Here is a 24,997-nt window from a genome sequence, read left to right as displayed (position 1 = left end):
CCTGGAAGTCCTTGTTGTCCTTGTGTTTTATACTTCTCGCACCCCCCCCCCCACCCCCACCCCCTTCCCACGCCTCCTTCCCCCAAGCCATCTCCCTCCCACACATCTCCCGATGTCCCTGCTCTCAAATGTTGTGTTTGCGTGCTTCCCCTTCTCTCCCCATCTTGTCTGCCGCTCCCTCTTTTTATATATTTTGTTTGTCTGTTTGATTTGTTTGTGTGATAAATGTTAGCTCTTTCACGAGCCTCAATTCTGTATCCCAAAAAACCCAAAAAAGGACAACTTGTGGTTGAAATAGAATATATAACCACCTTTAGAGGCCATTTTTCCCCGCAAAGCAGGGGTTGGCCTTTTTCGGGCACCGTGGTTGTTGTTGTTTTTTGGTCCCCTTTTTGAAGCAATGTTTTATGGCCGGATGCCCTTCCTGACGCAAACCCTGTTTGTCGCCTTTTACGACAAACAGGGCATTAACAGTGAACTGGTACTCAATGAGCCGACCTCGGAAGGATGACAGGCTGAGTCAACCCCCCTGGCGTTAATTCAGCGATCGACCGGGATTCGAACCCAGGATCCTAGGATCCTAAGCTGGCACCCTAGCCGCTAGCCCAACACCAGGGATGTGGTTGAAATAGAATGATCGATGGAATTTATATTTGCGCCAATCTTTCGATGAGAATCTATAATTCAACACATATATGAAAAGGAGAATGGGTGAAACAAATAGACTTGATAAACTTTTATTTTCTTCATGTTCTCTATTATAATATGGACTCAGGTTACATTATATAACAAGGATCATCAAATGGGAACGAGTTGAGACATTTTTGTGAATTACATATTTTTGGAAGAAGTAGAAAATAAAATATATCTGGAGATGATTGAAAATGAATGATGGTTCTGAAGAAGGAACAGAGAGGAGGAAAAAAGCATGATGTGTCAAACAACGTGATGGACACCATCACAGTCTCACCTTTTTATGACATCCTTATAACCCTGAAAAGGAAGAAAAGTGAATTACCTCAAGACTTCTTCGTTAATGAATGCTCTCTTCATAAATGTAAATAATGCTTCATAAATATTGTGGTAAATGTGAAACTATAATCCCGAAACAAGAGTGATAAATGAACTTCCAGGGTCTGTGTCAAGGACGATATCTCCACATATGATGGTATATTCATGTTGTGTTATTGTCCTTCTGAAGTACAATGTACCATTAATTCACTCTCCGAGCAATACCCCAAATCCGAGCATTCAATAGGTTCTCATGTCCTGAAAGTTTATGATTAGTCAATTTTTTCCTCTTCTAAAAAAATTAAATTCAATAAACATTGACAATTAAACATTACCATTTTTGTAAAAGGTGACGAAGAATGCCTACCTTTAAAAAAGAAATAGTCTCAAGATCCTGGAGTGCTGCTTTCAATGTGGAATTTGTTTCCTGGAGAGAGTTCAACTGCTCCTTCACCTTGTCCATCTGCTTCTGAAGAAGACAAATCTTCTCATTTTGCCTTTTGATCACGCTACTCTTCATCAGATCCACGGATTTATCCACATATTGGTACAACGCCAATCGCTTTTCCTCCATCCTGTCCACAGTCCCTTTGCCTGAATCCTGGAATAAATCAATCATTGTGTGATTAGAGTTAAAAGTCACAAATAAACCATCAGAAAGAAGGTTAAAACTAAAGAGAACAAAGAATTATGACTGAGGAAGGATTAGGACATATTGCACGAGTACGTTCAGAAGGACAATGTTTTGGACAGGACACTTATCTACAACACTTATTGGGGTGAGTTGATGGGTTGATGGAAAATGTCAACATTTACCCAACCGAGATGAGGGAGATTTTAACCAGTTCGCATGTGATGGACAGAATTAGGCAGAAAAGGTATAAATCTTTAAAAGTGAAAGAAATAAAATAATATTTCAGATTTCCTGATCACAAAAAAACACCAACACTTGTTCAGATATGGACAGAGTTTGTTTCCAGGGAATTTGTTTCCAGTGATTTGCACAAAGGTGGGCAGTAATATTACAGGATACCTGCCTACCTCCACTCTTTTCTCTGGCTTGTGAAACGATCTTCATGAAAAAGTTCAATCCCGCTCTACCCTCCACGGCTCGATATTGGCATCCCACTACCCTCTCCCGTCATCCTGAACCATCCAAACCTGCAATATTTTACCACTTTCACTATTTTCACCACTTTTCACCACCACTCCCCACTTCCCTAAACCAATCGTCTTGCAGGTTAATGTGTTCTTCACATCTTGTTGTTTTTCTTTTTTGCCCATTAATTAATTCCCTAACCTTTTCGGATTCCACCTTTTGCCCCACTGCCGCACCGTCAATACATTTCCTTTTTTCACTCTGTTTTTTGCTCTTCCATGAGCTGACTTTTGTATCCAAAAAGAGCATTTTAAACAATAACTTGAAAGCATTTTAAGCACACAACTTCCAAAAAAAAGTCTGCTCAGTTGGATTTAAAAATAAATCTGACATTAATGGTCATGGATTGAAATTGTTTTGGGTCAGGTGGTTGGTGGCTAGTATGTGTAGATGGCCAGAGGTGGCTTGAGATGGCTGAGATGCAAGTAATATTGTGTAGTTTGAGCTGTGGTGATGTCACCCATTGGAGAACAAATATTTTTTCCAGATGCTAATTCTCTTTCCTTCAATCACGTCCATTCCTTGGTATTTCATACCTGTGTTTGTTCAACCTGCCGCTTCAGCTGATGGAGTTGGGATTCAAGGTGCTGCTTTGACTTTGATAGTTCAGGACACTTTGCAGCCAAAACGCCCTGCACAGAATAAATAAGTCCAGGTAAAGGGAATTGTTCATCTGTATGTGGAAACGATAAGGCACAAACTGCACATAATGATTTAAAAATGTATTTGCAAAAAAAGTGGAGACTAGACATTTATAGATTCCAAAATAAATATCAACTCTTCTTTATTTATACAACTGCATGAGAAGAGAGGTCATCAACATTATTTATCATGGTGAATAATTGATCGTTAAAGGAAGCAGAGGTGGACTACAAAGGGGCGCTCTACATCTGGCAAATAAAATACATTTACTTCTTCATGCAGCTGAATGAATGAAATTGGCACCCTTCATATGAACTTTTCTGGAGCATTACTTGGTTCCTCCTCAGAACATAAGGGTAGACCAACATGCACATGAGATTTTTTGAATGTCCTTTCTTTTCTATTCTTTGGCATTTTCTACAAGCTATGAAATGTCGCTTCTTTTCTATACTTTGGCATTTTGTACAAGCTATGAAATGTCGCTTCTTTTCTATTCTTTGGCATTTTCTACAAGCTATGAAATGTCGCTTCTTTTCTATAATTTGGCATTTTCTATAAGCTATGAAATGTCGCTCCTTTTCTCCAAGCTATGAAATGTCGCTTCTTTTCTATATTTTGGCATTTTCTACAAGCTATGAAATGTCGCTTCTTTTCTATACTTTGGCATTTTCTACAAGCTATGAAATGTCGCTCCTTTTCTATACTTTGGCATTTTCTACAAGCTATGAAATGTCGCTCCTTTCCTACAAGCTATGAAATGTCGCTTCTTTTCTATTCTTTGGTATTTTCGACAAGCTATGAAATGCCCCTTCTTTTCTATTCTTTGGCATTTTCTACAAGCTATGAAATGTCGCTTCTTTTCTATTCTTTGGTATTTTCGACAAGCTATGAAATGTCACTTCTTTTCTATTCTTTGGTATTTTCTATAAGCTATTAAATGCCCCTTCTTTTCTATTCTTTGGCATTTTGTCCAAGCTATGAAATGTCGATTCTTTTCTTTTTTTTTTGTATACTGAATCGAGGCTCATGAAAGAGCTAACATTTACATCACAAACGAATCAACCAGACAAAACAAAATATATAAAAAGAGGGAGCGGAAGACAAGATGGGTGTAGAAGGGGAAGCACACAAACACAACATTTGAGAGCAGGGAGATGTGTGGGAGGGAGAGGGCTTGGGGGGAGGAGGTGTGGGAAGGGGGGGGGGGAGGGGGTGGGAGAAGTATAAAACACAAGGACACCAAGGACTTCCGGGACAGAAGTTGGTATTCCAAAAAAGTGCAATTGGGGTGAAATTAGCGGGGGTAGAAAATATCAAGTTTTTGGATGGGGGAAGATAAGAGATGGTGGTGAACAGCTGTTTTAAAGACCTGGAGGGTGGAGTGGGATTGAAGAGAGTGAGGGAGTTTGTTCCAGAGGTGGGAGAAAAGAGGAATGAAGGAGTGAAGGTGGGCAGAGAGTCTTGATTTTGGCAGTTTAACCATGAGAGGGTTGCAGGTAGATCTTGTGCGAACTGTAGGAATATTTGTGGGACAGAGCCCAAAGAGAGCTGGGGGGGCAAGGCCAGAGAGGAGTCGGTCGAAGACGGAAAGACCACCAACCTGCCTGCGGTGAGTGAGTGAGAGGCCCTTGGAGTTAGCTTCATCGCGGGAGATTCCAATGATTCTGAATGCTTTGGTTTCAACAGCGTGAAGACGAGCTCGGAAGACGAGGCAGGAGCACCAGCCCAGAGGGGAGAGCAGTATTCCATTGAGCTACGGATGAAAGCCTTGTATGTGGTGAGGAGCTCAGGTGTGCCAAGGAAGGACTTCGCACGACGGAGGATGCCCAGTCGGTGACTGGCTTTGGAGGCCAGATTTGAAATGTGGTTTTCCCAGGAAAGATCATGGCAGATAGTGAGACCCAAAAGCTTGAGTGACAGAACTTCTTGGAGAGGATTATTCAGAAAGTGGATGGGAGGGTTGTCCAGTCGGTCTTTTCGGAGAGACATCGTAAGAGTGTGAGATTTGTCAGGATTGAAAGACATGTTCCACTTGTTTGCCCAGTCTGTGATTTTGTCCAGGTCTGCAGAGAGTGAGGAGGCTGCAGACTGCCGATCTGAGGGATGAAGAATGGAGCGACAGAGAGTAGAGTCATCAGCAAAGAGATAGAGAGGATTTTCAAGAGAGTCAGAGAGATCATTGATGAAGACCAGAAAAAGTACAGGGCCCAGAACACTGCCTTGGGGAACTCCAGCCTGAACAGGAAGAGGAGATGAGAGAAACCCATTCAGGACCACACATTGACTATGACCAGAGAGGAAGTCCACAAGCCATGCGTGGAGATTTCGATGGATACCAAAGGAGGAGGGTTTGGTGAGCAGAGCGGGGTGCCAGACCGTATCGAAGGCACGTGATATGTCAAGGGAGACAGCTCTAATTTCCTGTTTGGCATTGAGGACCTCCATCCATTGTTGAGAAAGCAGAAGCAGCATGTCCAGAGTAGAGTGTCCAGGTCTGAAACCAAATTGATGATCAGAGATCAAGCCATTGGAGAAGAGGAAAGATTTCATATCTGAAGCAATGATGGATTCCATGACTTTGCTGATAATTGGGAGAAGGCTGATTGGTCTGTAGTTGCTGGGATCTGTTTTTGCACCTTTATGTGCAAAGCGGTGATGTTGGCAGATTTCCAAGCAGATGTCAGATGACCTTGAGCAAAAGAGAGGGTGAAGAGAACAGAGAGAGGGAGTGAAAGAGCGGAAGAACAGGATTTTAGGACCCGTGGGCTGATGCCGTCAGGTCCAGTTGCAGAATCAGAGTCGAGGGTTGACAGAAACTTTTCCACCTTGTCAGGAGGAAAGGACACAGAGTCCAGGAGCAGCTGGGTTCGACTGGGTACGGTGGGTGCAGAGAGGCATGGGTTTGGGACACAAGATTTCAAGGCAAACACAGAGTTGAGGCATTCAGCTTTTCCACATGCGGAGTCAGCCGTGTGGCCGTTTGAGGTGAGGGAAGGGATGGAGGGGGAACAAACACCAGAAACAGATTTGACCAGACGCCACCAGGATTTGGAAGAGGGAGACAGATAAGAGAGTTCGGTCCTGAGAACGGAGAGATATTGTTTCCTGGCTCTCCTGAGGGTGGACACACACTTGTTTCGGGCTTTGTGAAAGGAAATGAGATTTCCTTCCATTGGATTTGCTTTCCAGGAGACAAAAGCAAGTTGTTTCTGGGCAATAGCCTCACCACATGATTCGTGTACCATGGACGGGAGGAAGGGTATGACAACTGAAGACAAGATGGGATAAATCTGTGCATGAAAGAGAGCAATTTACTTTGGAAGAATTCCCAGGATGAGTTGATGTCAGAGGCGGTAGAGATGTGAGACCAGTCCAGATGATTGATGGCTGCTTGAAGACCGTGCCAGTTGGCCTGAGTGAAGTGCCAGACTCGACGACGCTGAGGAGGCTGAGGAGGCTCTCTGAGAATGGTCAGAGAGATGTCCACTTTAACAAGCACATGATCAGATGAGCCGATTGGAGCAGCAGACATTTTCAGGGAAGTTAGTCATAACCAAGTCCAGAAGAGACGATGCTCCGTTGACTGAGATCCGGGTCGGGAAATTGACAGATTGCGTCAGTCCCAGTGAGTCACAGAAGTCCTTTGCTGAAGAGCCATGGCTGGTGAGAGGTACCCACACCCAGCCAACTGGCATGGTGACAATTGAAATCACCACATATGAGGAAGAGAGAGTTGGGATGGGTAAATAGAAGTTGGCCCGTATTATCAGACAGCGAGATGTAGATGGAGTCATCACTGTTTGGTGGACGGTACAACACACGTGAACAAAAGGTGGGAGCGAAGGGGAAGCCGTAGCCAAAGGTATTCCTGGGGGTGAGGTGGAGAGAGGGCAGTGCCTTCTTTTCTATTCTTTGACATTTTCTACAAGCTATGAAATGTCCCTTCGTTTCTGTACTTTGCCACATGGCACATACCATATAAAGAGGCCTTTTCCATACCCCTGGCATTTTTCGCAAGAATTACGACCGGGGTCAAAAAATTTCTATGCCCAACATTTTGGGGATCGCCCCCATGAGCCAAGCAAAAATAAGACCGCGGGTCCTCAAGCTCACCTGCATCAAGAGCAACAATCACTCAAACCCCCCAGAGACCATGATATTTTTTAATGCGGTGAACAAACTTTTGTACATCATGAGTGATGAAGGTTGTGGGCAAGTTTCATCAAAACAGTGTGTGTAGTTTCGGTAAGCGCACTTCCATTGCAAGCAAAATCATGTCAACCATTATCGATAAAGATGGAAAGTCTTTTGTCTTTTCAAAGAACCTAATCATGGATCATCATTTTGGATTCTGTGTCATTCAACTTTGCAAACGATTTTGCTTCGCAATTAGAAATGGTAAGAAGGCTTGAATCTGAAACAAATCGTCAAGATACATGTCGATATAACATGGCTTGGACATATTTTCGATAATCAATATGAAGTAGCATCCTGTTCGACTTGTCAAGCTCACTAACTGCTGCATACAAGAAAGCTCTTACTATGTCTCTCCGAAAAGATCGACTGGACAACCCTCCCATCTACTTTCTCAACAATCCTCTCCAAGAAGTTCTGTCGCTCAAGATTTTGGGTCTCACTATCTGCCATGATCTTTCTTGGGAAAACCACATTTCCAAGCTGGCCTCCAAAGCCAGTCGCCGACTGGGCATCCTCCGTCGTGCGAAGTCCTTCCTCGGCACACCTGAGCTCCTCACCACATACAAGGCTTTCATCCGCAGCTCAATGGAATACTGTTCTCCCCTATCGGCCGGTGCTCCTGCCTCACACCTAGCTCGGCTTCACGCTGTTGAAACCAAAGCTTTCAGAATTATTGGAATCTCCCGCGATGAAGCTATCTCTGAGGGCCTTTCACTCACTCACCGCAGGCAGGTAGGTGGTCTTTCTGTCTTCTACCGACTCCTCTCCGGCCTTGCACCCCCAGCTCTCTCTGTGCTCTGTCCCCCAAATATTCCTACAGGTCGCACAAGATCTGCCAGCAACCCTCTGATGGTTAAACTGCCGAAATCTCGGCTCTCCGCTCACCTTCACTCTTTCATTCCTCTTTTCTCCCGCCTCTGGAACAAACTCCCTCACTCCCTTCAATCCCACTCCTCCCTCCAGGTCTTTAAAACAGCTGTTCACCACCATCTCTTATCTTCCCCCATCCAAAACCTTGATCTTTTCTACCCCCGCTAATTCACCCCAGATCCACCTTGTTTGAAATTCCAACTTCTTTCCTGGAAGTCCTGGCAGTGTCCATATGTTTTATACCTCTCCCACTGCCCCCTTCCCACGCCCCCCCCCCCCCCCAAAGCCCTCGCCCTCTCTCAGATCTCTCGATGTCTCCATGTCTCTCGGTCCCTGCTCTCAAATGTTGTGTTTGTGTCCTTCCCCCTCTCTCCCCATCTTGTCTACCGCTCCCTATGTTATATGTTTTATGTGTCGGTTTGTCTTTCTGTGTGTTCATGTGATTAATGTTCGCTCTTTCACGAGCCTCGATATTGTATACAAAAAAAAAAAAAAAAAAAAAAAAAAAAAAAAAGCCATCATACCTGGCTTCTTTGCTTCCAGCACTTGCACAAATGACTCCACATTATATAGTACAGCACTGTATCCTCACGATTTGTAATGGTTGGACAAACAAAATGGATCACACCTTGCCTTCCTGGCATTTCTCTCAGTCTCACACCAGAAGGACCATTACATAAACCCACATATTTCCATGTTCAACCACTGAGTGTCTTCGAGATTCAGTGTCTATCTTCTGACATCTCTTCGGTTGAATATGTTACAAAGTTGGTTTGCAAAAGCAACCACAGATCGGGCATTCTCTGTCGTGTTAAGTCATTCCTTGATGGATGTGAGCAGTGAGTCTGGATTTTGGGAGTTTCACAAGAAGTGAGTTCGTGGCAGAACCCTATGGGGGGTTGAAGGGTGAGGAGACAGAACATTAAAAGGGGAGAGGGTGAAAGGCTAGCAAGGACACAGGAGAAGATAGAGAGCCAACCAAGCTGTCAGCGATGCAGGAGTAACAGGCCCAGGGATGCCGCATTGCTGAAGGAGATTCCACTGCTTTTGAAGGCCTCGATATCCGTGGATTCAAGTTGAAAAGGTGTGAAATAGGAACATGAGCCCAGAAGGAAAGCAATACTCCATTGGGCTGCAGCTGTAAGCCTTGTGGGTTGTTAAAAATTACAATTTGTCTTTGCATGATGGAGAATTCCCAATGAGGCAATGGCTTTGCAAGCCAACTCAGATATTTAGTTGGTCCAGGAGGGATTGTGGCTAATGGAGATGTTAACACGTTTGAAGACCTGAATTGCAAGTGTTGCTTAAATGGAATGGATTGGTTTTCCCAGATGGTCCTTTTAAAGAGACGAAGTGAGACTGACATTCACCAGGGTTTACAATTCCAAGTGCTGCTCCAGCTTCTTCTTTTTTCACACATCTTCAGAGAGGGAAGAGGCTGATGCCTGCCTTTCTGGAGGATGAGTGGTGCTGCAGAGGGTAGTGTTAAAAGCAAAATTTTAACCTGAGACTGGTTTGGGGCCTTAGATTCTCACCTGGAAGAGGATCCCATTGAGACCGAGGCATGACTATGAAAGTGGAAGAGAGGAAGACACAATAGCAGATTTGGATAAATGCTTGAGCCATGTCCAGGAGATACAGAATTGATCTCTTTTCTAAAATTCAGAGCCTCAATCCATTGTTGGAAGAGCAGCAGATGGAGGTCCAGGATGATTGATTGGGGTTAGAAACCAAACTGATGGTTTGAGATCAGGCCATGAGAGAAAAGGAAGGTTTTGATTTCAACTGCAATGTTGGATTATTAAGGCCCTTTCTGTCAATGTAAAAACCTGTCTGTGTTCATTTGTAGACTTGTGTCCTTGTCAATGTCATTGCACATTTCAAACAGCCATTTTGATTGTGGAGAACAATTCAACTTTGGTTTCCAGTTACATCATAGTTTGTTAAAGGAGTTTCCATGATTAATATGCTGGTCCTCTTTGAACAGAATATAAAAATGAGATCATTAAAAAAAACTCAAAATAATTTGTTGCTTCATGCTTTTGGCAAGTCCAGTAATTTTTTAAAGTCTGATTGTCGTGTCATCATAAATATTATTGAAGATCTTTGAAACCAGGATAAGACTACCATTGGCCGAGACTCAGTATGAATGTGAACATTGTGATGCAAGGAAGTAAATAATAATAATACATTTATTTTATATAGCGCTTTTCAAGAAGTCCAAAGGCGCTTTGACAGAGTACAAAAAACAAGTGCAAAAAGACAAAAATCAATAGGTAAATAATCAAAGCGAAAGGAAGGAGAAGGAGAAGAGATAGTCAGGGGTTAAATGCTGTGGGTTAAATGTTGAATGCAGTGTTGAAAAGGTGGGTCTTGAGTGATGTTTTGAATGTGGTGAGTGAGGAGGAGTCTCTGATGGTGTGAGGTAGTGAGTTCCAGAGGGTGGGAGCAGCGATGGAGAAGGCCCTGTCCCCCAGGATCTGAATTTGGTCCGCATGGGGGGGGGGGTCAAGAGGTTGGTACCAGCAGAGCAGAGGTTGCGGGTGGGAGTGTGTCTGGAGAGGAGGTCAGTCAGGTAGGATGGGGCCAGGTTATGGAGGGCTTTGTAGGTCAAGAGGAGGATTTTGTACTGGATTCTCTGGGGGATGGGGAGCCAGTGAAGCTTGTAAAGGACGGGGGTGATGTGACCATGGGTCCGGGAATGGGTGAGTAGACGGGCAGCGGAGTTCTGAATGTATTGGAGTTTATTGGTGATTATTGAGGGTGAACCAAAGAGGAGGCTGTTGCAGTAGTCCAGACGGGAGGTGATGAAGGCGTGGATGAGGGTTTCTGCAGCCGTGGAGGAGAGGGATGGACGGAGACGGGCGACGTTTTTCAGGTGAAAGAAGGCTATCTTTGTGATCTGTTTCGTGTATTTGTCGAAGGAGAGGGTTTGGTCAAAGATGATGCCAAGATTCCGGATGTGAGGGGAGGTGGATACTGGGAAACCATCGATGTTGAGGGCAAAGTTATGGGTGGATTTGGTGAGCGTTTTTGGGCCAATGATGATTATTTCAGATTTATCATAGTTAAGTTTGAGGAAGTTGATTTGAAGCCAGGATTTTATTTCAGTGATGCAGTTTGTCAGGACAGAGTGGGTGGCAGTGGAGATGGACTTGGTGGAGATGAAAAGCTGGATGTCATCAGCGAAGCAGTGGAATTGGAGACCATGACGGCGGATTAAGTGACCAAGGGGGGACAGGTACAGGATGAAGAGGAGGGGGCCAAGAACTGAACCTTGGGGGACACCTTGGGGGAGGGGAGCAGTGGGGGATTTGCAGTTATTGATGGAGATGAACTGGCGTCTGTCGGAGAGGTACGATTTGATCCAAGAGAGGGCAGTGCTGGTAATGTCAAAGGTGGTTTCAAGTCGGGTGAGGAGGATGGTGTGATCGATGGTGTCAAAGGCGGCGCTGAGGTCGAGGAGGATGAGAATGTTGAGGTTGCCAGCATCAGAGGAGAGGAGAAGGTCGTTGGTGATTTTGAGGAGAGCAGTTTCAGTACTGTGGTTGGAGCGGAATCCGGATTGGAATGTTTCATACAGGTTATTGGCAGAGAGGTGATGTTTGAGTTGAGTGGCCACAGCGCGTTCCAAAACTTTTGACAGAAAGGGTAGGTTGGAGATGGGTCTGAAGTTGTTTAGGGTGTCAGGGTTGAGTCCAGGTTTTTTCAGAATGGGGGTAACAGCAGCAATTTTGAGGGATGGTGGGACGATGCCTGTAGACAGGGAGGAGTTTATTGTTGCAGTGATAAGTGGAGAGAGAGCAGGAAGGGAGGCCTTGACAAAGCTGGAGGGGTTGGGGTCAAGAGTGCAGGTGGCAGTTTTCATTCCTATGAGGAGTTCAGAGAGGTCAGTAGGGGATACTGGGGAGAACTGAGACAGGGGTTGGCAGGATAAGGGGGGGGCAGGTGGTTTGAGGGGGAGCAGGTGCGGTGGTGGTTAAGCTGCTGTAGATGTTGTCAATTTTTCTTTGGAAGAATGAAAGAAAGGAGATGCAGTTGTCTACTGTGAATGACTGGGTGGTGGTGTCCAGGGGGCTGAGGAGTTTGTTTTTTGTAGAGAAGAGTGCTTTTGGGTTTCCGGAGCCAGAGTGGATAATTTGAGAGTAGTAGGCGGAGCGGGCGTGGGAGAGGGCATCTTTGCAGTGTTGTAGGTGGTCCTTGTAGGCTTGGGAGTGAATTGTGAGACCTGTTTTATTGCGGAGTCTTTCAAGTTGGCGAGCACGAGTTTTCATCAGGCGGAGTTCAGGGGTAAACCAGGGAGCAGAATGGGTGAAAGAAACTGTTTTGGTTTTTATAGGCGCAAGCTGGTCAAGGCAGGAGGAGAGAGTGTGGTTGTAGTTGTCAGTGAGGTCAGAAGGGGTGTGGAGGTCAACGAAGGGAGAAGTAGACATTTTTTCAGAGGGTGGATGAGAATGAGGTAGGTGAAAGAGCACAAGAAAACAAACACCCAGTGATGGATAATAAAATTAGGCCTGAACATTACTGCTTGGTAATTGCTATAACTGGAAGTATTATTTTATCCTTTTTTTTTTTTTTTTTTTTTTTTTGTATACAAGATCGAGGGTCGTGAAAGAGCTAACATTAATCACACAAAAAGACAAACCGACACACAAAACACAAAAAACAAGGGGAGCGGTAGACAAGATGGGGAGAGAGGGGGAAGGACACAAACACAACATTTGAGAGCAGGGACATCGGGAGGACTTGGGGGGAGGTGGGAGAGGATTAAAACATATGAACACTGCAAGGACTCTGGGGTGAATTACCGGGGGTAGAAAAGATCAAGGTTTTCGATGGGGGAAGATAAGAGATGGTGGTGAACAGCTGTTTTAAAGACCTGGAGGGAGGAGTGGGATTGAAGGGAGTGGGGGAGTTTGTTCCAGAGGCGGGAGAAAAGGGGAATGAAAGAGTGAAGGTGAGCAGAGAGCCTAGACTTTGGCAGTTTAACCAGAAGAGGGTTGCAGGCAGATCTTGTGCGACCTGAAGGAATATTGGGGGGACAGAGCACAGAGAGAGCTGGGGGAGCAAGGCCGGAGAGGAGTCGGTAGAAGACAGAAAGACCACCAACCTGCCTGCGGTGAGTGAGTGAAAGGCCCTCGGCGTTGACTACATCGCAGGAGATTCCAATGATTCTGAAAGCTTTGGCCTCAACAGCGTGAAGCCGAGCAAGGTGTGAGGCAGGAGCACCAGCCCAGAGGGGGGAACAGTATTCCATTGAGCTGCGGATGAAAGCCTTGTATGTGGTGAGGAGCTCAGGTGTGCCAAGGAAGGACTTCGCACGACGGAGGATGCCCAGTCGGCGACTGGCTTTGGAGGCCAGCTTGGAAATGTGGTTTTCCCAAGAAAGATCATGGCAGATAGTGAGACCCAAAAGCTTGAGCGACAGAACTTCTTGGAGAGGATTGTTGAGAAAGTAGATGGGAGGGTTGTCCAGGCGGTCCTTTCGGAGAGACATTGTAAGAGTGTGAGATTTGTCAGGATTGAAAGACATGTTCCACTTGTTTGACCAGTCTGTGATTTTGTCCAGGTCTGCAGAGAGTGAGGAGGCTGCAGACTGCCGATCTGAGGGATGAGGAATGGAGCGACAGAGAGTAGAGTCGTCAGCAAAGAGATAGAGAGGATTTTCAAGAGAGTCAGAGAGATCATTGATGAAGACCAGAAAAAGCACAGGGCCCAGAACACTACCTTGGGGAACTCCAGCCTGAACAGGAAGAGGAGATGAGAGAAACCCATTCAGGGCCACACGTTGACTACGACCAGAGAGGAAGTCCGCCAGCCATGCGTGGAGATTTCCATGGATACCAAAGGAGGAGAGTTTGGAGAGCAGAGCAGGGTGCCAGACCGTATCGAAGGCACGTGAAATGTCAAGGGAGACAGCTCTAATTTCCTGTTTGGCGTTGAGGACCTCCATCCATTGTTGAGAAAGCAGAAGCAGCATGTCCAGAGTAGAGTGACCAGGTCTGAAACCAAATTGATGATCAGAGATCAAGCCATTGGAGAAGAGGAAAGATTTAATATCTGAAGCAATGATGGATTCCATGACTTTGCTGATAATTGGGAGAAGGCTGATTGGTCTGTAGTTGCTGGGATCTGTTTTTGCACCTTTTTTGTGCAAAGCGGTGATGTTGGCTGATTTCCAAGCAGATGGCAGATGACCTTGAGCAAAAGAGAGGGTGAAGAGAACAGAAAGAGGGAGTGAAAGTGCAGAAGAACATGATTTTAGGACCCGTGGGCTGATGCCGTCAGGACCAGTTGCAGAATCAGAGTCGAGGGTTGCCAGAAACTTTTCCACCTTGTCAGGAGGAAAGGACACAGAGTCCAGGAGCAGCTGGGTACGACTGGGTACGGTGGGTACAGAGAGGGATGGGTTTGGGACACAAGATTTAGAGGCAAACACAGAGTTGAGGCATTCAGCTTTTTCACGTGCGGAGTCAGCCGTTAAGCCGTTTGAGGTGAGGGAGGGGATGGAGGGGGAACAAACACCAGAAACAGTTTTGACCAGACGCCACCAGGATTTGGAAGAGGGAGACAGATAAGAGAGTTCGGTCTTGAGAATGGTGAGATATTGTTTCCTGGCTCTCCTGAGGGTGGACACACACTTGTTTCGGGCTTTGTGAAAGGAAATGAGATTTCCTTCCGTTGGATTTGCTTTCCAGGAGACGAAAGCAAGTTGTTTCAGGGCAACAGCCTCACCACAAGATTCCGTGTACCATGGACGTGAGGAAGGGTATGACAACTGAAGACGAGATGGTATAAATCTGTGCATGAGAGAGAGCAATTTACTTTGAAAGAATTCCCAGGATGAGTTGATGTCAGAGGCGGTAGAGATGGGAGACCAGTCCAGATGATTGATGGCTGCTTGAAGACCGTGCCAGTTGGCCTGAGTGAAATGCCAGACTCGTCGACGCTGAGGAGGCTCTCTGAGAATGGTCAGAGAGATGTCCACTTTGACAAGCACATGATCAGATGAGCCGATTGGAGCAGAAGAAGAGCAGCAGACATTTTCAGGGAAGTTTGTCATAACCAAATCCAGAAGAGAAGATGCTCCGTTGACTGAGATCCGGGTCGGGAAATTGACAGATTGTGTCAGTCCCAGTGAGTCGCAGAAGTCCTTTGCTGAAGAGCCATGGCTGGTGAGAGAGGTACCCACACCCAGCCAACTGGCATGGTGACAATTGAAATCACCACATATGAGGAAGAGAGAGTTGGGATGGGTAGATAGAAGTTGGTCCATATTATCAGACAGTGAGATGTAGATGGAGTCATCGCTGATTGGTGGACGGTACAACACACATATGAACAAAAGGTGGGAGCGAAGGGGAAGCCGTAGCCAAAGGTATTCCTGGGGGTGAGGTGGAGAGAGGGCAGTGGAGGGCGAGTGAGGAAGAGAGTTTTTTATAAAGATAGCAACCCCACCTCCAGGACGAGGCTCAGGTCTATCATACCGGAGGAGGGAGTAACCTGGGAGAGATACCAAGGCATCAGAGACATCATGAAGGAGGAAAGTTTCTGTTAAGCAGATCACATCTGGTTTGTCAGAAGCAACCTGTATGGAGAGGTCAGTCAAGTTTGAGCGAAGGCCCCGGATGTTTGAGGTCCATACCGTTAATGAAGAGGAAGGGGGAGCATCGGGTCCAGAACAGGGGGGGGGAGGGGTAGGGTAAGATGTGGAAGAGGAGGAAGAGGTAGGGAGAGCTGTTGAAGGTGTGTCAGAGATTTCAGAATAGCTTGGAGAAAGGGAAGAATGGGGTGGACAAAAGGTTTGATGGAGATTGGGTGAGGCACAGTGAGGTGTTATTTGAGGAGGGGGAAGAGCAAGGCAGAAGGTTTGGGGAGATGAAGGTGAAAGTTGGAAGGAGGAAGAAGCAGGGAGGATGCTTTGAGGAGGAGGGGTGAGAGGGGAGTCTAGGAGGGGAGGAGCGAGGGAGAGTCTCGGAGGGGAGGGGTGTGGGGGGAGTTTAGGAGGGAGGGGAGGGAAGGGGCAAGGGGGGAGATTTGAAAGGGATGGGTGATGGGGAGGATTTGGAGGGGAGGGGTGAGATTGGATTTTGAAAAGTGTACGATTCATGGGAAACGAACATTTTTTGCAAAATGAGTTTGAGACCTTCGAGTCAAAAATACGTTTGAGGACACTGGAGGAGGGATGGAGTTCTGGATAGTTTAGGGAATGTAGAAAGGAGGAACTGTAAGAGATGGTATTATATATATTTTTTGGAATGAATAGATTTGGTGAGCAAGACGAAAGCATCCTTTTGTAGGAAAAGAAGAAAAGGGTGTTATAATATATGAGAGAAAATAGTTGTTCAGGGGAGAGATTATACATTTCTAACCGCGTGATCGCGAACGAAGAACGAGCGAACAAAAAGAACAAATAAACGAATAAGACCTGGGAAGGAAATAGTTTTTTTGGGGGTTTTTTTTTTTTTGTGAGTACAGATATTAAACAAGGAGGTACGGGGTGAACGACTGGGACGAAACAGTGAACGAAAATAATTTCAGCGCATTCGACGAATCGCTGAGAGAAAAACAAACCACAAGGTCGGAGACGGTACGGTAGTCCAAGCCTACGAGTACTAGGCCGCAGAATACTCGATACCATTAACCGACGATTGTGTATACATGTACGAAAAATTAGCACCGAAAATTTTCCAAAAGATACGCTATAGGTACATGCACCGAAAGATAGATACAGTCTCGACAAAAACACGATTGAGAAATATCACTTAGCTTCGAAAGCGTGAGCGCATGGAGCAGCTTCGAAAAGACGTCAAACTTCATATACCAGCGCTCTGGTACAATGAAGAATTCATAGTGGAATATTCCTGCCCAGGCCCTGATGCAGCAAAGCTGCCCCAAACCATAATATTTCCACCACCCTGTAGGGTGAATGAGGATAATGTGAGGCCATCTGTCGGAAAGTTGAAGCTCAACCGACCTTGCAACATGACAATGACCCTAAACATACCAGTAAATCCACCAAGGAATGGCTGAAAAGAAAGAAATGGAGGGTTCTGGAATGGCCAAGTCAAAGCCCGGATCTAAATCCCATCGAGATGTTGTGGGCGGATTTGAAACGAGCTGTGCATGCAAGAAACCCCTCAAACATCGCACAGCTGAAAGAATTCTGCATGGAGGAGTGGGCAAAAATTTCTCCCAGTCGATGTCAGAGACTGGTAGACAGTTATAAGAAACGCCTACTTGAGGTTGTTTCTGCCAAAGGGGGCAATACCACCTATTGGAGCCAAGGGTGTACTTACTTTTTCCACATGAGAAATTTGCATTTATGTTTATTTAAATTATACAATGGACTACAAAATGTAAATGTTTCATGATATTTGTTGTATTATATCACCTTTATCTATCAATATTGTTGAAATGAAGATCAAATAGCTGTATGTTGAAATATGTTGAAAAAGTCTAAACTTTACATGGGGTGTACTTACTTTTTCAAGTGACTGTATATCCTTCGGCCCAGGGCCATGAACAATCTCAGCACAAAATTGTTAATTTGGTGAGCTCTCAAGCCTACCTTTTTACCTGTAAAATCAATAACCACCTTTTCTGTCAGTTGTTCAATTTAAAAGACTTGTTTTTGATACTTCGCTCATTCTACAACCAATTGATCTACAGCAGTGTCCGGGAAAGTATTGTTGTGGATTTGTAATTGTTGTAAATATCACCCTGTGTAGTGTCGTGAATCTTGTTGTAAATATCACCCTCCGTCGTGTAAAGGTCAAAGGTCGTCCTCGTAGTTACTCCATTACATGCACGTAGCAAATCATATATCCTTTTAAATAGTTATCTCCTTATTATGTGTAGTAGCTTAAGGCTCTGTTTCCCATTAGTTGACACTCCATTGCACCGAATTCAAATAAGATAGATCCCCTTTCAATTCCCTCAAAGCCACTATTGCCAACTGCATTCGCCACTACGGCTTTGGCTGATTGTCAGCGCCTTTGCCTCCATTGAACACGCGGTCGGTTCGGAGAAGAAAGGCATGTCTCCGCCCTCGTCATCGGAAGGAGGAGTGAACCAGCCCTTGCCGACCAATCGAACATCAAGGGGTTTGGCTTGAGAGGGCGGAGAAAGAACGATCGGGGAGGTTCGCGAAGGTTCGAGGGTGTGGCATATATAACCCGTCACGCAACCCCCCCCCCCCCAGGAGGAGTCCACCGGAGATGCGTCAGAGAGTTGTTGAGTACCGCAGTCCACCAGTTGAGTTCAAGTCCATCAGTGGAGGAGGAGCAGCAGCGTGGAGCTGAACCACCGCAGCTTTGAACCACCGCAGCTTTGAACCACCGCAGCTTTGAACCACCGCAGCTTTGAACCACCGCAGCTTTGAACCACCGCAGCTTTTACCACCGCAGCTTGAGCGTTGACGGCAGCGTTGTTTTTGAGGAGAGTCGGCGGTTGCTCACTCCCGGCCCGGGCCGTTCTCCTGCGTCCAGCTGAACCGTCCAGCCCGGTGGTCCCACCTCCTCATCCGTCCAGCCATCCACCTCCTGCCATTCCTGTCATCATCCCCGTGTAAGTCTGACTGTCGTCCGTCTTCTATGTTGTCCTGGGGTTTAAGTAAGCTTGTATAGGTAAGTAGAATTGCACTGTGTCTGCCTCTTCTGTCTTTATTTTCTGATCCTTCCTACTCCTTGGTTATTTTTGGTCTTGTATATAATGAATAATAAATCATATTTGTTCTTCCTATTTTTGCCTTCTTCTTCTTCACATCCGTTCGCCTTTGTGATTTCCCCATTGGACACCTGTGGCGCGATTTTGGCCAACGTTTCAGGATCGGGTTTAGTCTCTGTTAATGGTTCGTGCCGCGGTTGCTAAACCGCTCGGCAATTAACATCTGTCCGCGGTCGCGAACGAGGTTGCGCCCTGCCTCTCCGGAGGGAGCTGTGCAACTTCAGGACTCACGTCAGTCAGTATCAGACAGGGGGATAGCCCCCCTTGGTAAGGGAAAGAGGCCGACAACTGAGATCCGTAACAGTATCATAAGAACGTAGTCTTTCTATAAAATAACCTCCACTTGTGAGGAATGTTCTGAGTTATGAGAAATTTTCATGATTACACAACTTGCAATTTATCAGTCATATCTTTTGGCATTTTGTTCTTTTAACTTCCTTTGAGAATAGATTTTATATTCTTGGAGATAAATTCATACGGATATAATTTATATGAACAAACAAACTTTTCATTTATTTACTTGCCTTGAGTTCATCATGAACAATCTCCACAGGAACAACTTCATGGTTCTTATGTTGTCCAACCATGCACATCACACACATAAAGCTTTCATCATCCTTGCAATAGAGTTGTATTGGCTTGCCATGATTGGTGCATCTTCGCTCCTCCACGTTTACGACTGACGTCAATTTCATCTTCTCTTCGTTTACTCCTGGCACCAATTTCATCTTCTCTTCGTTTACTCCTGGCACCAATTTCATCTGCTCTACCAATTTGGCAAGGGCCACATTCTTTTGACATTTTGGTTTTATCGGAAATACCTCACGGCAGTTCGGACAATCACAGACTGTGGCCTCTTCACTGCTTTCCCAGTGTTGCTCGATGCAGACTTTACAAAATGAGTGGCCACATGGCAGAGTAATTGGTTCCTTGTACAGTTCAAGGCACACAATGCATTGAAGTTCATCTGCACAAACTCCAGTCATTGAAGAAGACGCCATTTTCTTGTATCAGAGAAGGAAGTGGAGCAGAGTTGAAACCTGTAGATCGAGAGGGGTAGTTATAAAAACAAAACTTTAAAGGTAAGAAAACATCAGGTAAATTACTATGGAGCACAATTACCTTAGAAACAAGAGAGTTCATAGAACACGATACCCCACTCAGTGTTAAAGTCTATACAGGAATGCCTTGTCGTTCACGAGGTGGTGAAAATCCCCGTGAACCACAAACTTTGGGGGTAATGGGGAAAATATGGTTTGGCACTTCAACTATAAAATTGTCCACACTGTACCATTAATTAACATGTTTGTGCATTGTTTTTGTGTTGTTTGGATTCAAAAGAAAGTATTATTTTCCTGTATTAAGAACAAAAAATAAAATGTATTTTCCTTAGTTAGGTTTATTCTCCATTAAAATGGAGAGTAACCTATTATTACTGCTAGAGTTTTTCTTATTAGGTTTACTCTCCATGAAATGGAGAGTAACCTATTATTACTGCTAGAGTTTTTCTTATTATTAGGTTTACTCTCCATGAAATGGAGAGTAACCTATTATTACTGCTAGAGTTTTTCTTATTATTAGGTTTACTCTCCATGAAATGGAGAGTAACCTATTATTACTGCTAGAGTTTTTCTTATTATTATTATTAGGTTTACTCTCCATGAAATGGAGAGTAACCTATTATTACTGCTAGAGTTTTTCTTATTATTATTATTATTATTATTATTCTTCCACCCTATTTTGCACCTCCGAAAACTTCATAATTATGTTTCTCATCAACCGCTGGTCGGATTGAGAGGAAATTTTCATCAAATGATCGGCTAGGCTCGTAGAATTTTTTAATGCTAATGATGACGTCATAGGTCACGTGGTATGGGCGCCATCTTGTAAAACACCTTCAACTTTGCCCCTCTGTATCTCCGAAACGGCTCAATGGAAAAATTTGAGGAATGGCTCATTCTAAAGAACTCTGCAATGGGAACAAAAAACATGTGTATTGAGTATATCAAAAATGCTAACGTTAAAAGGTTAGAATTCGTCAAACACAGTTTTTCTCCCCCGAAAAAGAGATTTTTCCCCAAGATGCTTAGTGTAAAAAAACTCAGAATGCGAAAATTTTCGAAGTCATACGTCACATGGTTCGGCCGCCATCTTGTTTTCCGTGAAAAAACACAAAAAACCCTTTTTCTCCGCAACGGCTGAACGGATCGAGCCCAAACTTGGCATGCGTATTCGGATACCCATGACAAACAAACAAGTCAGCGAGCACGACGTCATCCGACACGTGGTTTCAGAGTTATGACGTTTTCAAATCTCAAACTAGAAATGGAATCACCTCCATAATTTGTGGATGTATCGAGTGGAAACTTTACACAAATGTTCCTCATGGGGGGATGTTTAATCGTTACTTGAGACGTTTTTTTAAGTCACATGGTTTGGCCGCAATAAATAATGGAAGTTAAATTTAAAAAAGCTTGTAACTCTTGAACCGCTGCATGGATCGACTTGAATTTTTAATGCAATGTAGCTCTCATCAGGTGGAATAAGTTTACAAAATTTCAAGATGATTGGATGTACGGTCGCGAAGCTAAAGTCTTTATTGTTGAAAGAGGAACAAACACACCATTTTGTCCTGCCAGGCCACATCTCCCAGTGCTTTTGCCATTTTCAGTTTTAATTTCCTTTAAAAAGCATTTTCTCTGCAATAATAGGGCCGATTGAGATAAAATTTTCACCATAGGAGGCACTCGGTCTGTAGAATATTTTAATGGTAATTATGACGTCGCAGGTCACGTGGTTCGGCCGCCATCTTGTTTTTCGTGAAAACACGAAAATCCATTTTTCTCTGCAACGGCTGAACAGATCGAGGCCAATCTTTGCAAGCAGAATCGCATGCCCATGACGAACAAAAACGTCAGCGAGGGCGACGTCATGCGACACATGGTTGCAGAGTTATGACGGTTTAAAGCATGAACCTTTAAAACGTAGCTCCTCCCTCATTTTTGATCCAATCGAGGAGAAACTTCACAGGTCTGTTCAGCATGTCAGTCTACTAAAATGTCATTTTAGAATTTGCGATAGGTCACGTGGTTTGGCAGATATCGTTAATTAAACGATTTTTTTTTTTAAATGGATATCTCTTGAATCGCTTTATTGATCGACGTGAAACTTCATACTCTAGTAGAAGTCATGAAGAGTAACAAGTGTGCAAAATTTCAAGATGATTTGATGTACGGTCGCGAAGCTATAAGTCTTTATTGTTGAAAGAAGAAGAAACGCACCATTTTGTCCTTCCAGGCCATGATCACGATCACACGATCTCCCGCGGTCATTTCAACCTCAAATGAAATTCAAATTGCAGATTTATCAATAGATGAGACATATTAACAAAGGAATGAAACAGATTTGCTCAAATTCTGACTATTTTTAACTCGATCGTATTTCACTCAAAGTAATGAGGACTGAAGAAGAAGATTCCCTTGCAGGACGTGATCATTATCACACGATCTCCCGCGGTCATTTCAACCTCAAATTAAATTCAAATTGCATATTTATCAATAGGGGAGACATATTAACAAAGGAATGAAACAGATTTGCTCAAATTCTGATTTTTTAAAAATCGATCGCATTTCACATAAAGTTTGAGGTACGAAAGAAGAAGAAGAATCGTTTAGCTTCTCAGATAAAATAAATAATTCTGTCTGCAATTTCAGGTTAATTTTCTTTTTTAAAATGGCTTTTTCTGCAATCAGTGCATGGATTGACATGTGTGGATGTGTGTGTGGGTGTGGGTGTGGGGAGGGGGGGTGGGGGGGGGGGGGAGGGGAAGGGATGTGTGTGGGGGGGGGGGGGTTGGTGTGTGTGTGTGGGGGGGGGGGGGGGTTGGTGTGTGCGTGTGTATGTGTGGGTGTGGTGGGGGGGAGGGTGTGTGTGTGTGTGTGTGTGTGTGTGTGGATGTGTGTGTGTGTGGGCGTGTGTGTGTGGGGGGGGGGGGGGGGGTGGATATGTGTGTATGTGTGGAGGGGTGTGCGTGTGGGGGGGAGGGGGGTGGGGGTGTTTGTGCATGTGCATGTGTGTTTGGGTTGGGTGTGGATGTGTGTGTGTGTGTGTGTGTGTGTGTGTGTGTGTGTGTGTGTGTGTGTGTGTGTGTGTGTGTGTGTGTGTGTGTGTGTGTGTGTGTGTGTGTTGGGGGTGGGGTGTGTGTGTGTGTGTGTAGGGGGGATGTGTGTGTTTGTGGGGGTGGAGGGATGTGTGTGTGTAGGTGGGGGTAGGTGGGATGTGTGTGTGTGTGTTGTGTGTGTGTGTGTGTGTGTGTGTGTGTGTGTGTGTGTGTGTGTGTGTGTGTGTGTGTGTGTGTGTGTGTGTGTGTGTGTGTAGGGGGGATGTGTGTGTGCACGTGGGGGGAGGGGTGTGCACATGTTTGTGCGTGTGTGCATGTGTGTGTGTGTGTGGATATGTGTGTGTGTGTGTGTGTGTTGGGGGTGGGGTGTGTGTGTGTGTGTAGGGGGGATGTGTGTGTGTGTGGGGGTGGAGGGATGTGTGTGTGTAGGTGGGGGGGGGGGCTTGGTGTGTGTGTGTGTGTGTGTGTGTGTGTAGGGGGGATGTGTGTGTGTGTGTGGGGGGAGGGATGTGTGTGTGTGTGGGGGGAGGGATGTGTGTGTGTGTGGTGGGGGAGGGATGTGTGTGTGTGTGTGTGTGTGTGTGTGTGTGTGTGTGTGTGTTTGGAGGGGTGTGCGTGTGGGGGGAGGGGTGTGGGTGGGGGTAGGGGGGATGTGTGTGTGTGCGTGTGTGCGTGTGTGTGTGTGTGTGTGTGTGTGTGTGTGTGTGTGTGTGTGTGTGTGTGTGTGTGTGTGTGTGTGTGTGTGTGTGTGTGTGTGTGTGTGTGTAGGGGGGATGTGTGTGTGTGTGTGTGTAGGGGGGATGTGTGTGTGTGTGTGGGGGGAGGGATGTGTGTGTGTGTGGGGGGGGGGGAGGGATGTGTGTGTGTGTGTGTGTGTGTGGGTGTGTGTGTGGGTGTGTGTGTGGGTGTGTGTCTTTGGAGGGGTGTGCATGTGGGGGGAGGGGTGTGGGTGTGTGTGTGGGTGTGTGTGTTTGGAGGGGTGTGCATGTGGGGGGAGGGGTGTGGGTGTGTGTGTGGGAGGGGGTAGGGGGGATGTGTGTGTGTGTGTGTGTGTGTGTGTGTGTGTGTGTGTGTGTGTGTGTGTGTGTGTGTGTGTGTGTGTGTGTGTGTGTGTGTGTGTGTGTGTGTGTGTGTGTGTGTGTGTGTCGGGGTTGTATCCAAGGGGGTTGTGTCAAAGCATGTCCAATGAAAGTGGGGTTGTATCACAAGTGGGGTTGTATCAAAAGTGGGGTTGTATCAAAAGTGGGTGCGAGTAAACCGGTCATCACTGCCAGCAGTTTTAAAGTGGCAGTTCTAGTTAGGTTTACTCTCCATGAAATGGAGAGTAACCTATTATTACTGCTAGAGTTTTTCTTATTAGGTTTACTCTCCATGAAATGGAGAGTAACCTATTATTACTGCTAGAGTTTTTCTTATTATTATTATTATTATTATTATTCTTCCACCCTATTTTGCACCTCCGAAAACTTCATAATTAAGTTTCTCAGCAACCGCTGGACGGATTGACAGGAAATTTTCATCAAATGATCGGCTAGGCTCGTAGAATTTTTGAATGCTAATGATGACGTCATAGGTCACGTGGTATGGGCGCCATCTTGTAAAACACCTTCAACTTTGCCCCTCTGTATCTCCGAAACGGCTCAATGGAAAAATTTGAGGAATGGCTCATTCTAAAGAACTCTGCAATGGGAACAAAAAACATGTGTATTGAGTATATCAAAAATGCTAACGTTAAGAGGTTAGAATTCGTCAAACACAGTTTTTCTCCCCCGAAAAAGAGATTTTTCTCCCAGATGCTTAGTTAAAAAAAACTCAGAATGCGAAAATTTTCGAAGTCATACGTCACATGGTTCGGCCGCCATCTTGTTTTCCGTGAAAAAACACAAAAAACCCTTTTTCTCCGCAACGGCTGAACGGATCGAGCCCAAACTTGGCATGCGTATTCGGATACCCATGTCAAACAAAAAAGTCAGCGAGCACGACGTCATCCGACACGTGGTTTCAGAGTTATGACGTTTTCAAATCTCAAACCAGAAATGGAATCACCTCCATAATTTGTGGAGGTATCGAGTGGAAACTTTACACAAATGTTCCTCATGGGGGTATGTTTAATCGTTACTTGAAACGTTTTTTTAAGTCACATGGTTTGGCCGCAATAAATAATGGAAGTTAAATTTTAAAAAGCTTGTAACTCTTGAACCACTGCATGGATCGACTTGAATTTTTAATGCAATGTAGCTCTCATCAGGGTGAACAAGTGTGCAAAATTT

The 24,997-nt window shown here is 45.1% G+C and overlaps 1 protein-coding gene across 1 annotated transcript in view; it reads right to left on the bottom strand.

Annotated features, from left to right (window-relative positions):
• Window positions 1-19,824, bottom strand: part of LOC137417054 (E3 ubiquitin-protein ligase TRIM7-like) — a 57,656-nt gene extending 37,832 nt beyond the window's left edge. The window contains exons 1-4 of the mRNA XM_078770156.1: window positions 19,132-19,824; window positions 2,707-2,802; window positions 1,379-1,612; window positions 971-993 (exon numbers count right to left, since the gene is read on the bottom strand). Coding sequence (XP_078626282.1) covers window positions 971-993; window positions 1,379-1,612; window positions 2,707-2,802; window positions 19,132-19,608 — 830 coding nt within the window. The 5' untranslated portion in view covers window positions 19,609-19,824. The remainder of the gene's footprint in view (window positions 1-970; window positions 994-1,378; window positions 1,613-2,706; window positions 2,803-19,131) is intronic.
• Window positions 19,825-24,997: the final 5,173 nt, after the last annotated feature.

The sequence above is a fragment of the Myxine glutinosa genome, chromosome 1 (genome assembly GCF_964187855.1).
Source record: "Myxine glutinosa chromosome 1, kmMyxGlut1.1, whole genome shotgun sequence".
NCBI lineage: Eukaryota > Metazoa > Chordata > Myxini > Myxiniformes > Myxinidae > Myxine > Myxine glutinosa.
This window is presented reverse-complemented; position numbering and strand designations above follow the sequence as displayed.